Source organism: Spodoptera frugiperda, chromosome 30 (genome assembly GCF_023101765.2).
Source record: "Spodoptera frugiperda isolate SF20-4 chromosome 30, AGI-APGP_CSIRO_Sfru_2.0, whole genome shotgun sequence".
Classification (NCBI taxonomy): domain Eukaryota; kingdom Metazoa; phylum Arthropoda; class Insecta; order Lepidoptera; family Noctuidae; genus Spodoptera; species Spodoptera frugiperda.
In genome coordinates, this window is record NC_064241.1 from 13009055 (window position 1) to 13027171 (window position 18117).

An 18117-nucleotide genomic window follows, 5' to 3' on the forward strand; every position below is an offset into this window, starting at 1 on the left:
GAGATAGATCACGTACTACAGGAGCTTTACAATCGTTATTATAAGCTAAATATTAGGTTTCAGGTATTACTTGATGAACATTGCTTTTGTAGGTAGCCGGTTTCAGGGATAAGGATAACTTAACATATCATAATGTCATGTCGGTTTTTCTATAAAAGGCGTAGGTAGATACAGTACCCTTAGTATGAGTTTGCTTTACGTTGAACGGAATCGCTCTGCATGCACTCTGATTGACCGGTGCGAAAGAACCAACCAATCAGAATGCCGAACGCGCCCTTGTTTTGAACTCGTTAACCGTAAAAAAACTCGTACTAAGCCCTTAAATGAATTAATTCATACACATAAATGTGTACAAGGTGGGCTTAATGCCGTAGGCAATCTCTACCAGCCAAACCTTTGGGTGATGCAGAGACAAACCAGTAGTAGCTGCACAGAGCAACCGAATCAAAAAAATATAAATCCAGCAAAATACAATATACTTACAACTTACATAAACATATACCAACTTTTTTAACTTCACTTGACATTTTGAAGTAAAATCTTCGTAAATAGTGAATAATCACCTAAAAGCTACAATAATCAATTGAACAATAACTATACACTGATAGTAGACTAAAAACTAAAATATTCCCGTCCAAACGGAAAGTCCCCAGCGGGTCGGTCGATTTACCGAGCCCGCCTCGATTTACGACAAACGACGGTATACCACTCCATGTTATGTCTGAGGACGCCATTGCTTTACTCATTGTTGTTATGTCACTATTTTATTGAAGAGTTCCTCTTGATATTATAGGTAATGGGTACTGTGGAAGATATTTCAATGTGTGGATAGTTTATAAATAGTAATTTTAAATCGTATAGCAAATAGCTTCACTAGAGGACTGACCCACAGACATACGTTATTATTATTATTATATTTGCTTTGATAAATAATTTTGACTTTGACTTTGTATAAGTGACACTCCCACTGGCTTTGAACATGAGATATCCATTCTTCGTGGCTTGCCCAACTGGAGTGATACTATTGGCCTTACACCGATGTGATGTCACTCTTGTGTTACGCTTTACTATGTTAATACGAGTATGTTGCTAGTAATAGAATCCTTATCCCCTAAATGTCGGCAGCTCACTTGCAACTCTTTTGACATAACACAAACTGTTTTTGTGTGGTGCTGATAACGTACAATTACATTATCCACCTGCTCGTTTGTCTCTCATCCAGTAAAATTATCATAACCTGGGTTCATTCACCATTTCACCTTTATACCTACCCAATCTACGAATCAATTTGTATTATTTTCACAAGAAAAGCAATAAAATAGAAATATTTCAAAAGAAATCTATCTTCTTTTGTTTTGTAAATATTATGGTTCGTTACACCTGTATGCTATACGTGGAGTGCCCGGGCATGGGCACACCCGGGCAAACACTTTAACTACTTGTGTGGGCGACCTTGTGTTGAAAGCATTATTCTACTAGTTGTAAAAGTGATATGTGTTGAACAGGTAAAGTCAAATGTACATGATCTATCACTTTTTCTTTGTCTGATATTGGATTTGTAGTTTACCTATGCTTTATGATTTTGAGTTGCTATGGAGTTAATTCCTAAGCCCCAAAAGGCCAGCAAGGTGTCACGCCTTGGGTGTTTAGGATATTCTTGGGGGCGGCGATTGTTTACCATCAGGTGATTCGTCTGCTCGTTTACCAGCTTATACCATAAAAAATCTGGAATGAAATACTCTGAAAGGGTCTGGAAAAATGCGCATGTGAAAATCGTCTTGAAATTGCTTACGACTGTCAATTAAGTCTGGATATGTAATGACACACTAATGGATTTATGAAAATTCAATTGATCTTATAAGAAGGTAGATATCGCATAGTAGTCTCTCAAACGAAATGACACTGCTAAAAGCTGGATACGGATTAAACATTCCACCTGTTTAAAGAAAAAACAAATAATATGCAGAACAAAATTCCAAAACAAAGTATTTTAACAAACTATTATTAGACAAGAGCGAAAAAATTAAAAACGTTATTGTTTACAGAAATATAAAAATAGTGCGATGACGTAATGAAAACTGAAACTCGTTTTTCAATGGATAATGAGAAATATCATTTCGAAGTGATTTCCTTAACAATTCGCTTGTTTCCTTGAAACGACGTTGACTAATTAGAACGGACTGGTGATTGGCAATTTTAATATTTCTCTACACTGTAGACAGCGTCTGAATTTTTTATTTGAAGTTTGAACTAGAATATATTTTGTTTTAGATGTTTTAAATTTTTTGATGGAATAGTTTTTTTTTGGCACGATTGTTGAATATGAGATTTAGAATCTCTTAGATTGAGGAGCATTTCAAATGACGGTTTCGGCAAAATATTAGATTAAGCACAAGGCTGCCGGGTACTTAAAACTGTGCACTGTATGTTGCAATAGGTTTCCTTACGACCCGGAGCTGCGGTCTGCCTAGCGGGTTACCGGTGCTCCGGTTCGAAAAGCAAGAGTAGGAACGATGTGTTATTTTTTCAGAAAGGGTCAGACTAGTAGAATGCATTTATGTCAGCTTGGAGTTGTCATGCTCACTCAAAGGTCTCATTGGCGGTGGCACGGGCATTGGATCGCTCGATTCCCTGCAACATGGTTGAGTTGGGCGGTGCTGGTATACGTGTCATGTTCGTGAACGGGCGCTGTCAACTGGGACTGGTCAGCTCCGGACTGCATTAATTTTTATTGTCCTCTAGGTTATTTTCTTTTTCTGTCACTTTGACTGTATATTAGTTTTACATTGTTCTCACATAGTTGAAGTAATCAAAACAATGTAACCAAGAATTGTATTGTAAATCTGATTGAAAAAGAGTAACCTATGGAGTTTCTTGCTCGTTCTTCTCTATAGGAATCTACACTTTGGAACGAGCAAATAGCTTCACTAGAGGACTGACCGACAGACAGACGTTATTAATATTATTATATTTGCTTTGACGTTCAAAAGTGCCTTTCTGGTCTATTTGAAATAAATGATTTTGACTTTGACTTTGACTTTGACACTCCCTCTCATCTCGCCCAAGGCGGGAGAAGTCATTGGATGATTTTCCCTCCTCAATAAAAAGTATCTTCAATGGCTACTAACATGATGTGATGATATACCTATAATTATTTAAAGTTATTAAACAAACGTTACAATTGAAAAAAATATAAGAAAAAGGTTTTGTGCCAAGAGTACCAATTAAAACCAAACACATTTTTTTTGATATCTACACAAAGATATACTAACGTCTGTCCATTCGCCCGACGTCTAGGCACAACCTGAATCACTATGTAAAAATAAATGTATTTCTGTTATTTCGTATCCTACGTGTTAGTAGGAACGGAGCTGGTAAACAAATGTCAAATAACATCAGGCGCTGCAAACATAATATTTTGGCAGACGACTTTACAATAAAATTTATTACGAATTATATTAAATTCCATTCTGAGTATGAAAATATCTTGTTGTTTTATAAAGAAATTTTCCTTAAATCTGTAAAATGTTGCGAAGGTTTGATGAAGATTTATGCTTAACGATGTGTTTATACTATTAGTTATAGCTAATTTCATGGTCGGCGCTGATCGCTTACACTAAGGTGACCATATTTATTTCATTTTTCATAAAAAAATATACCATAAAGAAATCGTTTAGAATGAAATTGACTTTTAGAATTATTATACCTAAGAAAAGAAAATAGGGAAAAGCATTAAAAATTATGTCACATTCTGGAGAAAAAAAGCACAGAATGCAAGTGGAATTTAGACAGATTTTTAACGCTATTACAAAAAGATTAAAACCTACCAAAAAAGCTCGTTCAACACTAAATCACTGAAGTCTAATTAGCACATAAAACGTTGTCTACCCCTGACCTAGAAACCGGCATTGATGGAAAACAATAAGATTCCTTGCCAAATATACAGCAGTAAAACGTTAAACTATTTACTTTTTATATCTACAGCGTGTCATAAAATGCAAAGCAATGCGAACATACTTTTTTACGAAAATAATTGTACCGTGCGTCCGTCCCAAGTAGATGGGAGAAGGATAAATAAATAATGAGTTTAATTGGACTATTTTATATGTTTTTAAGTTTGTTCGTTTGAGTTTTAGATAAATATACATTGTATGTAATTTTATTTTGGACGTGATAACAGAATGTGGGGATACTGGATTGTGTGATTTGTTATTAGTTTGTTTGATTATGGGCACAATTCAACCGGCCTGTCTGGAAGTCATTGGGGGAGGTCTATGTTTAGGAGTGGACGTATTGTGGTTGATGATGATGATGTCAATACTAGTGAAACAAATCGATCACACTGTAAACTCAAGATATATTATAGTAATGTTTGTGTTCTATCGACCACAGACCTGAATGAAAACCTGGATTATTATATTAGGGTATCTTATCGCAAATGCGACTGAAAAGCAAAGAGTTTCCAATATGGTAGTTTCTAACTAGTCAAATTGAATACTTTTATCGAAATGACAAAAACGATACTTTTTTATGAATTTCGTAGGAAATCGCTATTTATGTCGCTACGTCATCAAATTTTTGTATTTTTTATTTGATAACTGGCGAAGATTTTGTTTACTTCGGGCATAAAAAGGCATGCCCATCTAGATTCTAGTCTCCCTACACACGTGTGAGACACACTTAAAATTAAAAACGACCTTTACAATAAAAACCTGTAAATATAAACAAGAGAACGCGGACAGCTGGTGACCAGACCCCCCCACCATTGTCATTTGTATACAATCGTAAAGTTTAGTTTACGAGCCTTGATTTTAATGAGCCATCAACTGCTCTCCACTGCTCCGCTATTTACTTCGCGAATTAATTGACTGGACTTTATTACTTCATATCATTAATATTTGGATTATTACAGATCAATATTTAATTATTTGTTCAAGGTTGTCTGTGTGGAAAGGTAGGTAGGTTTACTTGGAAGTGCGTAGTTGTGTATACGATTCTAGGTTTGGTTGATATTAATTTGAAGTTCGATAAATTACTATTCGTGTTATCGTTTACAGTTTAAACTTTTAAACTGTATTTTCTAACCCCTTTTTTTGGAGGAGGAAAGTTATCCAATGACTTCTCCCGCCTTAAGTGGGGCGAGAGGGAGTGTCAGACTCTTACTGACCAATAACCACCCCGTTGCTACTCTTGCTTCGAGTCGGAGCCCCGGTAACTCATTTAAGTTGTCCAAACACCCCGGGTAAAATATTTATTGAACTAAGTGTTCAATAGGCATTATGTATGTTATAATGAAACCATAACGCAGTATATAAATAACTCGTATTACATAGCTCGAATTATGCCACAAAATTAAAAACATCGTATCTAGGTATTGAGTCCAAAGAATAAAGACTTACTTACAAAAAATAGAATATATGACCTAACTATTCAAATTATTTATGATTGTGTGTACAAGATTAAAAGCCGACAGAAAAATCCAGACGCGACACTTATCTCTTGGAAATTATAAATGGGACTCATCTACTGGGTAATCAATTTCATTGCAAAAAAACAAATATATTGTATTAGAATTCCGTATACAAAGTAATAAACAGAAAATAAAAATATAATATAGAAATATACAGATATTAATACATTTTTCAACCTATTTTGAGATAGACATTACATAATAGACATCTATTTTGATTCGATTCAGGAATCGAACCGTAAACAGCACTTAGCAGTGACCAATTAAGTACAGTGTAAAGATAATTTAAAAGTTAACAACAAATAAGAAATACTTATGTATTTATTTTCAACGCCAAATAAAATAAAACTCTCTTTTTTAAAAGATCACCTAAGTTGAGTTCACACAAATGCGATATAATCGCTCACAAACATACATACAGGTCAAACTGAGAACCCCCTTTATTTGAAGTCTCTGAATAACAAAATTCTCAGTACACATAATGATACGGATCCATGTCTCCTAGATAAGAGTTAGCCATTTTTTTAATAAACCATTGAGTCTCATTCTCCATCATAACATTTGTCAAATTGCCAAGTTATTTTATCACACCCGAGACAACCCAGTCGTGGTCAATGTAACGCTCAGCTATTTTTGGACAACTCCCGGATTCAAGAAATATTGAGGTTTAGCTTGTAAATTAAAAAAAAATACGCAGAAGCTAGGTGACTGGTGAAACATAGTGGATTTGAAAAAATGCTAATTGGCTTTTGATATCAATTTTAATTCACGTCACATCAACAGCTTATAAGTGGTCACTTTTTTATGGAATAAGCCGGTTAAGGAGCAGACGGATCACCTGATGGTAAGCAATCGCCACCGCCCATGGACACTTGAAATACCAGAGGCGTTACAAGTGCGTTGCCGGCCTTTTGGGGGTTAGGAATTTAAAGGTTGTTGGGGAATCGGGGATTGAGAAGATTGAGAAGAGGAGTAATTGGGCTTCCGGTAACCTCACTCACACAACGATTTCACGTCGGTTTTCGATGAGGCCTTAATTGGTAATACTCCGACCGAGCCGGCCCATTCGTGCCGAAGCATGGCTTTCCCACACTTAACTCCTGACTAAAGGCCTCTTCTCGCACGGAGAAGGTTTGAGCATTAAAAGATTATCCATGCCATTTAAAGATTATCTTTTTAGTCATAAACTGGCTATTTATTTTTAAGATAATTTTGTAGCATTCTGTTACACAATAAGGAATTTGTATTGTATTGTGAAATTTTAAAATATTACATTTTGCTTTGAAATAAAGTAGTTTTTTGCTAACAATCTTGCATAGTTTATCTTTAAAATCTATAAGATATTTACTTTGTAGTTATTCTTTTGTTTATTTATTTGTCTTTAATTTTTATTTAAACTCCTGCTTTATTTAGTCATGCACGAGTACTTTAAATAGTTTTGGTTTAGTTTATATTTTTCACCAGTTTCAATGTGTCTTGTGTATTTTCATAATAACTGATGACTTAACTAATAAGACCCAGTTTTATATTGTTTAGTTTATAAGTAATTTTGAACATTTGGATTTTCTCCTGTATCGTGGGTGCGTTTAGAAAGGAAGTTATAACAGATATAGGTTTTTTCTTTTTATTTATTTATTTGTTCTTAATTTGTAAAAGTTCCTTCAGAGATGTCCAGTCCTCTCTGGACTGGGCGATTGGCACCCAATTAGAGCCAGCTGTTTTTCTTGTCTCATCTTCGCAGTTAGCTGCTGGTCTGCCACTTTTTCTACAATACACTAACTGCATACTAAAAAGTCACATTTCTAATTAATATACTAATAATAGGAACCAAAATACATTGATCATATGTTTCGTGTTGATGTTTATGTACTAAAATAGCGAGGAAGGGCAAAGTCCAAAGTGCCGAGTCCCTTGTGACATCGGGATGACGATAATAGTACGTGTGACGTCATTACAAGTATTTATTTACCACTTTATTCAACACGTCGGAATGACATTGTGGTTCGGGGACAATGTTCGGAATGCCCAGAGATCTTTGCCACGGTCGAAGGGACGTAAATATACGATTGCCAAGCACGTGGTACTGGGTTTAGTTGTGAGATTTAAAATAATAGTTTGTTGTTTTGCTTTCTAAATTTTCAATAAGAACACACACATGTTATATCAAGAGCCGATAGGTGGCCACTGCTGAATAAAGGCCTGTTCTCGCACGGAAGGTTTGAGCATTAATCACTACGCATAGCGCTTGCTCAATGCGGCTTTGGTTTGAAAAACAGATTGGTACTTGCTGTTGGTAGGTTTTGAACCCGCACTCTCATAAAGAAGAAGTAGGAACGGGGTGGTTTTTAGTGAGTAAGAGTCTGATACTCCCTCTCGCCTCACCCAAAGCGGGAGAAGTCATTGGATGATTTTCCCCCCTCAGTGAAAAAGGCATGTATTATAAATCGACCCATAAGGCAGCACTTCCATCCCCATCATATAGATGGTTGGCAGACCACAACTGTGCGCTTCTCACGAAACTTTCTGCCTCGCACAGCAAAACTGTGGAATGAGCTGTCGTCGGCGGTATTTCCGAACTAATACGACCTTCAAGAAAAGCATACTCCTTTTTAAAAGGCCGGCAACGCACCTGTAACTCCTCTGGTGTTGCGGGTGTCCATGGGCGGCGCTGATCGCTTACCATCAGGTGACTCGTTTGCCACCTATTCCATAAAAAAATACATAGAATAGCGCCCACATAATATGAGAGACTCCAGGAAAAGACAAATGACATTGTGGCTATTTTCTACTCGGTGACCTTGTTAGGAAATCCTATGGGTTACGCATTGTTGTGTGTTGGAAGTGAAAGTATATAACTGTATGTGTGTGTATGGTATGGGTAGTTTATATAGTGTAGACACGTTTAGTTCAAGGCTGTAATTGTTTTCAATGATAACGCACTTCAGCGCTGTGTTTCAGCGAGTGGTAATTACAGCGGTTTAGTTTTCTTTTCCTAGAAACAGTTAAATTATATCTTTATTATCTTTGAGCTATAATATAACGTCAAACCTTTAATACAAGTATACTAACTTTTCACCAGTTATTGATTTCAAGTATGAAATGAAAATGTTTCGAATTTTGCATTCGTCTATCATTTATGTCACACTTACTGCGCGCGTGCTTTTTTAAGCGGTTAAAGGCAGATTTCCACGTCAAAAAAATTAAGATACAATTTTTTTGTTAGTCTCTAAAATAGTCCACATACCATTTTTTAGGCAAATGGGGAATTAATAGACAAGACTAGACAGAATATCTACTTAATTCCTCTCAGCCAGTTAATACTAGGACAGTCAAACCCTGCCATAGAGTACCTTACAATAATCACTAATAAAGACTCCATATTAACAAAATTTTAAGCAATGTTAGAATATATTTCCATTCTCAGAATATTGTAAAATATTACTCCATAAAAGTGCGTAAGTCCTCCCAGCGCTGTGGTTACAACGTCGCTCGCCCTGCCGTCGCCTGCCCGATTAATTGGATTCGATTTCGTCAGGCACAAATCTAATTTGTGGCAATGCTTAGCCGGCTTACTTGGAGCTTAGCGAACCTGTTTATGTAAGAGATTTCCAGCAAATTACCACCTTCATTAGTACTTTGTAATCTGGATTTTAAAATGTTTGCTGAAGGTGCTATGTTAGCTAAATTATTATTGGGCCTATGTATCATGTATTAGAATTATGTAACTTTAGGACCGGGGGTCCAAGTGCACATCTCTTTTACAAATATATTGTAAAGAGGGTTGTTGACACATCAGGTGACCGAAAGTCTGACTACTACCTAGATCAAAGGTTGAGCAGTGCCATTCAACGTGGCAATGCTGCTAGTCTGTTGGGTACCATACCTCGTGACTCTGATAAGGATAATTTTTTTGACGCAAAGAAAATTGAATAGAAATAAAACCAAGGCGTGTGTATCCTGATAGTTTTTTCTGGTATTCAGGAGTGACGGAAAAGAGGCCAACGAACTAAAGTTATAAGGTTATAAGTTCTAATTTCTTATCTAGAGTTCCATATTTATTGATTAATTGATTATTGTTTAACAATAGCAGTGAAGGTAAATAAATTGTAAGAAGTATTATTTGCCCTACCCGTGGAAGAATTCTTAAGAAGTTATTCTTAATAAGTCCTCCATGGGTCAATCAACTTTATGACGTGAAGGGGAAGGGGAAAAACATAACTAGAAAGGCCATGTGTCATTTTTTACATATTAAACAAAATATTGAACATCATTTTCAGATTTGCTAGGAGGAGAGATTAATAAGGAGTTTCGGGTTCGATTAAATTCCGCTGATAACACAAACGGAGAAAAGTGGGTGTACATTGTACATATAACGGCATTACTGCCATGATGTGCACCTCTGCCTACCCGTACGGGGATCAAAGACGTGACGTTGCAACAACAACTAAATACAGTGTTTAAAAGTACCCAAAAATAAGAGAAAATAAAAAAAATATACATAATTGACCTACATCATATACAAATACCGTCACAACACCATAAAAGATAACATCTCTATGTATACACGTAAAGCACATTAGTCGTGAAGATATAACATTGTATCTATTGACACCCATTAGTTGAAGTGATCTCAATATCGATTCAATTCGCAGCTGATGTCTAGAATCGAGTAGAATCGATTTTAAAAGAGATCGTGACAGATATGTATGGGTGCTTTGTCCTTGATTGTTACTGTTGTGCGCTATAAATAAATCGCTGATTGAAGTGCAATCAGATAGGACTTGGGATGGCTTTATGTATAACGATTCATATAATGATATTTATATATGTTTTTGATTAATTAAAAATCACAAAATAGAATAGAATCAGGCGTTACTTTGCGGAAATCCGCAAGTATTTTTTACAATACATGTATAAGCGGAATTAAAATTAAAAAAAGAATGTATTGTTAGTGTAAAAATCACTAAAAACCTACTTCTACTAAGAGTAAGTTGCGTGCGTGACGTCACCTCGTCTGCGCACACTGCTCATGATGAATAGTCTCTCTGTGACTCGAAACTAGTAGAGCTATTCTCAATTAATGTATGTGAGTATTAATTTACATGAGTGAACCGTGATTTTTATTTAATTCAGTATGTCTCACGATAGTTATTATAAAAATATCTTTCTAGTCAGAAATTAGCACTTTAGCTCGTTAGTGCTTTTGAAGCTAGCTAAATTGATACTGATTAGAGACCGAAGCTTGATAGTGACTAAATAATTACCGCAAGATACAAATCATATTTTAGATGAAGTTAGGAACCAGAGAAAGTTCTTCATGGATTTTTTTAAATCTGTTTAAGAAACAATTCAAATTAAAATTGTTCCGAGATAGCGAAAGGCTTTCGAACATTTCGGATTTTTTTGTGAAAACCCTGCAGGTACATATGCTGGTGAAGTCCCAAAGCGTGTATTCCAGTGAAGAAGATGGCATACGAAATTCCATCATTACTCTTTAAATGGTCTTATTAAAACATTGTTCTTTTCAAAAGATCTAAACAAAATCTCCTTCTTCCCCAGGCTACGGGTGTTTCCAATGGCTGCTCCTCATGTCCTGCGGGGCCATATACGCGGTGTGCGCGCTCAGCACCACCACCCTCAGCTTCGTGCTGCCGGCTGCGGAGTACGACTTCCACCTGTCCTCCAGTGACAAGGGCAGACTTACTGCCACGCCGCTTATTGGTGAGTCGTTATGATGAGCTGGTGATTAATGAATCTTGACACAGCATGATGACTGTTTTTCATCAAAAAGATTACCAGAGGTTTTCACAGTTATGTAATGAGCCTCATGCTAACCTTTTTCGGGTTCAATTCGAAAACCACGTCAGTGAAAAAATCTCTACTGAAAGGGAATTGAAATCTTTACTTACTTTTGTTCCATAGATACCTAATATCTAATTATTTGCTTATAACTTTGAATAATACCAATTGATTCTATTACACTATATCTTCTTCACCAATCATCAGAATAATATCACGTGATGATTTCCTCGTGTGTGTCATTCTACCAGCAATTGCTGTTCATCTTCTTCAATCTTCATCAATTCTTCTTCCAGGTATGTGCGTCGGATCCTACTTCTGGGGCAACCTGGCAGACGCGAGGGGTCGCAAGAAGGCCATCATTGGAGCCCTGCTGCTGGACGCGCTGGCTGCCTTCCTGTCCAGCGTGGTGCAGTCATTCCCCGCCTTCCTAGCCTGCAGGTAACTAGATATTGGTTACTTGATTCTCATTATGTGGAGGATTTTCAGTTGTAGACAATTTGTTTGTAGTTTTTATTTTGTTTTTTTTTTAAATCACAGATTTTGTTATCAAAAGGGTGTGTAGTATATGTTTTTTTTTTAAATTGGTTTTTACCAATCTTATATAATGCCTAAAGGAGAGGCCTTTGTTCAGCAGTGGACGTCTCACGGCTGATGATGATGATATAATGCTTATTCTATTTCATTCCAAGCTTATTTATTATCACCGAATTTGTTATGTCTATCATCAGAACCAAATATTATGTTAAACTTTTTTAAAGTTAGGTTTTGCCAATTTATTTATGTGATAGAAGACTTTCAAGGCGCGATCTTCGAAGCTGCAATTTCTGTGTTTTCACTTTACACCTTGTTTGTACCAATCTTGACGTAACTATTCGTTGTAGACTTGTGACTCTTACAGGTTTTTCTCTGGCTTCGGCATCATCGGGGCCACGGGGCTCGTGTTCCCTTACTTCGGGGACTTCCTGTCCCTCAGGCACCGGGACGTCATGCTGTGCAGGCTGGAAGTGTTCTGGACATTCGGCACCATATTGCTGCCAGGTGAGATTTTTATTACATTTGCTTTGATACTTGAATTATTATGAAACTATTTTAATGATTTAGTTATTTCTTATTGAACCTTGGAATAAGTTCCAACTTTGGTTTTGTATTGAATTAATAAAATTAATGTTTTCAACTCAATTTTTTGGCCTATAGTTTTTAAAAGCAAAATTTTGGACTCATTTTCGTAATTATCAATGGGATACTTAGGTCCGAATTTATGGTTAAATATTGAAAAACAATAAAATTATTGAAGTCAAAATTATAGTATAACTTGGAATACAAAGTCCACCAAGTAACAGACCATTAATAGACAAAAATTGATGATATCGCATCACGATACGATCAGGAATTCGAATGTCAGCGCCACGCTTGAGGCCAACCGGAATGATGACTCTGGCACGGCAGCCATGCCAGCAGCTGCCAATTGCGATGGCGATCACCGACATACCAGCATAGTGCTTTAACATATAATTTTATCATAACAAATTGTAGATGATGTGTTAGAAACAAATTAGTATGAATGTAAGTTACAAATATAGACAGCCTGGTTGGCGCAGTGGTTGGGTAACCGGCTGTGTAACGTGTCGCGGGTTCGATTCTCGCGCCGGACAAAAAGTGATAATGATATTTTCTGAGTAATATGATTATTATTGGGAGTTAGGAATATCGGCGGTGTTTTAAACCCGCGCACCTGTGTTTGCGAACACACTTGTGCACTATAATATCTCCTGCGTAGTGGGCTACTTTATTTACACAGACTAGCCACCGTGATCGAAAGTCGCCCTAGCTGGTCTGTCGATAAGGTACTTCATAATTTACTAATTTATCATCGTCTCTCTCATTCCAGGTATCGCATTCCTCATCATCCCGGACTCCAGGTTCAACCTGACAGCTTTAGGAGCAGACTTCCAGTACACCTCATGGAGAGTGTTCGTGGCAGCTTGTGGTATCCCCAGTCTGCTGGTGGTACTGCTCCTCATCCCCTTCCCCGAGAGCCCCAGATACCTGCTGTACGCCAACCGAGCTGAACAGGCCCTGCAGGTGCTGCAGAGGATATTCGTTGTCAACACCAAGCTCAGTGAGAAGGATTTTCCTGTAAGTATAATATTTATATTTTGATTAAAATGTTATGGTGATGATATAATTAACCCGTGGTTTGCCAGGAGCGCGGATCCACGCGAAACACAATGAGACACTATTGTAGTCTTATATACCGGTATACAAAAGGTTAAGGCTTGACTAAAGTTGCTTATTCTTCTGAAAAAAGACAGACAACAAGACGTGGGTTAAGAACTAGAGTAGCGTAAGGGCAAAATGACAACTTCTCAGGAGAGCCGAAAAACAACTCAAATTTACCTACCGTCAACTTGTAGGTCTTTTATGGCAAAATCTATAGTATCTGTATATCTGGTTTTAACTTAAAATAAAGCTTTATTTATTGGCTACAGAATACTGTAAATTTATGGTAAAAAAACGGTTAAATTTAAAAAATATATATATATTTTTCTAAAATTGGTTGACATACGTCATAATAACGGACTGCATTACTTTAATTATTTAGTGCCATAGTAGCGTAACCCACCCTTACGTTTTTTTGGCACGGAGAAAAATTACAAACGCGTACAAAACAAGGACCCATAAGCAGTAACGGCTCCTTACGTTTATTTGGCACGAAACAAATTAGGCTACAAAATCATAATTCGGTGTCCTATCCGCTCGTAAGTCGAGTTACGATCGTTGTGCTCATAATTTTATTGACAAAATAATGTCAAGATTATTGTAAGTAGAAATACTTCCTTTTAGCAATAAACAAACTTTATTTCTTTTTATGCGTTATTATTGTACTAAGCAATCTACACACTACATCGTTCCAGTTTTTCGGCACATACAAATATGGGGATTGAAAAAGCGAATGGTGAAAAAAAAATTTTTTTGAGTTTTTGCCCTTACGCTACTCTAGTTCTTAACCCACGAAGACAGACAGACAAGTTGTAACTTTTTTTGTACAACATAATATTGTTAGTACTGAGGGCATTACAGGCGCCGTACTGAAAAAAAATTACACTATGGGTCAGTATATAAAATAAACCACAACCATAATTTGCCTTTCCAGGTAGAATCAATGATAAGTGCCTATGAAGGTGAAGAGGAGGAGGTGGTATCAGCAGACAATAATGGAAACGAGACCAAAGCTCCTCTAACGTGGGCACAGCGGTGGGACGCCTTCTGGGTGAGGAAGAAGATGTTGGTGACGCCGCCCTACATTGGTCTGCTCATCCTCTGCTGCTTCGTCGATTTTGGTCTTATGTTCAGGTAAAGAGAAAACATTTATTAGTGAAAAAGACATGATCTCTTTCAGTAATTCCTTTTCATTTGTCACACATAAACTTGTCATTGTGGACTATAACAATCATTGGATAGTTAGAGAATGTCTCACGTAAATAATAAGAGACTAAATATTAACTAACACATTATTTACAACTTAAAAATACCAAAAAAAAGGAATAAAAACTAATTTAAAACTAAAATAAAGGCGTTAGGCGTGGTTAGGCGTCGAAGTACTCGTCCGCATCGCTGTCATTGGGGAACGTTCCCAGAAGACTGGCCGCATTGCCACGTTGTATGGCAATGCTTATCTTCTGACCAAAGAAATAGCCAGCCATACAACGTTCCCCAATGACAATAATAAGATATTTATAATTTAAAAATCAATTGAAATAACACCACACAAAAAAAAATGTTAGTAAGAATTGGAAAGAAAACTATAAAGAAGTCAAAAGTGTGTGGCGGCAGTGTGAGGGCGAAATAGTAAAGCAGTTAAATACGTATCCATACTTTTTTCTATTCCAGTTACTACACACTGATGATGTGGTTCCCGGACCTGTTCGAGAGGTTCAGCCAGTTCTCGTCTCTGTACCCTGACGTATCTGCTGGCGTCTGCGAGGTCTCTCTAGCTCTTGCCAATGATACCGCCGAGTTGACTGTGAGTATCAGTTTCTTTCTTCATCTCTTCCTAATTCTTTTTTGTTTACACTAACAATACAGCAATATTTTTAGTTTTAATTCCGCTTATGCTAAAAATCTTACTGTATTGCTAGTGTAGAATGGATTTCCGCAAAGTAACGCCTGATTCTCTTCTCTTTTTTGTTTATCCTAATCATTGTGGTCTTCAAATAGATTTGTAATTGAATTTGAATTGAAATTTAGATTTAATGGTACATCGTTTGCGATCTTATGAAACCTATCTTGTGTTCTCATTTATGTCTTATTACTACAATGTGAAATTGTACTTTTTATGGACTCCTTCTGCCAATGTAATAACGAATAATAATAATTAGTAGTTCGTTTCAAAACGTTGATTTTTCTCCAGAAGAATATATTATTTCCATATTGAAATCATCTCTGAAATGCCTTTCTTCTTCCAGGGCAAGTTGCAGACATTAGATGACAAGGTGTACATACACACCCTGGTGGTAGCTTTAAGCTGTGTGCCCACTGCGCTGTGGGTGGGTCTCACTATTAATATCGTGGGCAAGAAGCTCATGTTGGGTAAGTGTCCTTAGCCCTATACAGTTTGATGAGCAATCATTTGTTCTGCAGTGTTTTACTCGCATTTTGCTATGGATTTATGATAGAAAAAAATTGTTTTGAAATTAATGATTTAATGAAATTACGCACAAGTCCTTATTCGTTAAACGATTCTTACTTTTGACTTTTGTCAAAATTTTAATCACACAATATGAATTATTGGAATAATCAAAGAAGCTTTTAGGTAAAATTATTTGTATTTGCGATTAAGATTTGTAACGAAAAACTTTTAACGAAATTACACCTTCAAAATAATCTTATCTTTCTTCTCCAGTAATGATGTTGATCAGCTCCGGGCTGGCAGCTCTGGGTCTGAACCTGGTGCGATCCTCACTGGAGAACCTGATCCTCTCGTGTGTGTTCGAAGCCATCGTCAGCTGCACAGAAGCTGTGCTGTTCTGTGTCATCTGCGAGATATTCCCTACTAAAGTTGCGTGAGTATACATTTCTGGTCTTAACTTTTCAAAACTGGTTAGTTTACTCGTTCTGAATATTTATTGGTAAAGTATATAAAAAATATTCATGTTTCAATGGTATTTGTCCAAAATGTTCCCGAGGATAAAGTATCTTTAGGCGTTATTGTTATACGCCGAGACTTTCGAAATGTAATTCAGGCCAAATTCTTTGACTTACATTTTAATTAATCCATATACAGGTTTAAAATAGAACTATCGGTCAGCCTGTCCACCCGTGAAGCTATTTGATGGATTTCTGTTGCCATCATGTACTAATATTCTTTTTCCCTCCTATCTTCAATTGTTTTCTCCTTCTCTTCCAGTGCCACAGCCATGGCGGTGACGGTGATGTGTGGTCGGATAGGTGCCATAGTGGGCAACGTGATCTTCGGTGCCCTAGTGGACGAGTACTGCATAGTGCCTATATACATGTTCGGAACGTTGCTTATAAGTGAGTATTAAAATTATAATAATGTTTTTTTGGTGTTAGTGGTCCTTTCATACGCAGGTGACATTTTTTTTCATTCATTTCACGTAATTTGTTAAAATACAGAGCGTGCACAGCACATACGTACTCCTATTAAATACAACATACCCTTTTCTCCGATTTACGCTATTATTCTTATTTTGGAAGGGCTTATATTGCTGTGCACTACTCATAATAATTTGATAATTCGTGTCACTTTTGAGAATTTCAAAAATAAATAATAGGTGAAGAATAACAAATTTTTTTTCGAATCTGATGATTCTATTATATTATGTCTGATTCTTAAAACAACCACCGAACCCGGAACAAGTAGTATTCTAAAAATATTAGATCTGTCCGGAAATCGAACACATCTCATATCACGATTGCCCAGTATCTGTGCCAACAGTGATGTACAATGTATTTTTGTAATTATAATTAATTATGAACGTCGAGTGGTCACTAAATGACTGACTGGGATCCATTCGGACAAAATATTAATAGCATTATCGAAATTCTTTGTACCGTAAAATATCTTTAGATTTAGATTCAACACAATTTGTGTAAAGTTTAAATAACGTTTTGTATTTAATTGCTTTGCAAAACTTCCGGATTTTGGGTTACCGTAAAACGGGGTGAATAGATGTTATCCCAACATTTATTCATCCCTCTTCTGTAGTTATTCACCCCTCTTCTGTATTTATTCGCCCCTATTCTGTATTTATTCACCCCTCGAATTCTATTCACCCCGTTTTACCGTTACCTAATTTTCTGTTTCAGATGCCCCAGCAATGGACATGTTGTAGCCTATATAACGAATATATATAATGATTGTCTGTCTGTATGTTACAGCGAGCGGGTTGCTGTGCATCATCCTACCAAAGAGCACGCGTCCGGAGCGGCCGACCACGTGAGGAGTAGTCATACTGTTATATTTTTATATCTATTAAATAATTATAATCACAAACTCTACTGCTTTTTATTTATACTACACCTTGGAAGTCTTCACAAAATATGAAATATTGATTTTGAAATGTCTAGGGATTTTGGACTATATACCAAATTACTTTTGGGTCAAACACAAAAGGAGAAAAAAATGTTCATACAACTTAAAAACCGTTATTTAAATATCATATCAACATTAAATCGCTTTAATAATTATTTCGTCTGGAAAACTTTTTCTGGTTCATAAAAAAAATCAGCTTAACCGAAATTTATTTCATTTTTCTCGCTTTTGAATCTGAAAAGATCCCCTTCTGTAGACTGTTCGGATGGCAGGTAGTTGAGTTCAAGTG

General features: G+C 36.4%; 1 protein-coding gene across 1 annotated transcript in view; it reads left to right on the plus strand.

Annotated features, from left to right (window-relative positions):
* The window catches only part of LOC118269703 (synaptic vesicle glycoprotein 2C), a 41889-nt gene extending 24100 nt beyond the window's left edge, over positions 1-17789 (plus strand). The window contains exons 3-12 of the mRNA XM_035584961.2: positions 11030-11191; positions 11566-11710; positions 12171-12310; positions 13161-13408; positions 14427-14626; positions 15164-15296; positions 15739-15862; positions 16176-16335; positions 16680-16807; positions 17675-17789. Coding sequence (XP_035440854.1) covers positions 11030-11191; positions 11566-11710; positions 12171-12310; positions 13161-13408; positions 14427-14626; positions 15164-15296; positions 15739-15862; positions 16176-16335; positions 16680-16807; positions 17675-17736 — 1502 coding nt within the window. The 3' untranslated portion in view covers positions 17737-17789. The remainder of the gene's footprint in view (positions 1-11029; positions 11192-11565; positions 11711-12170; positions 12311-13160; positions 13409-14426; positions 14627-15163; positions 15297-15738; positions 15863-16175; positions 16336-16679; positions 16808-17674) is intronic.
* Positions 17790-18117: the final 328 nt, after the last annotated feature.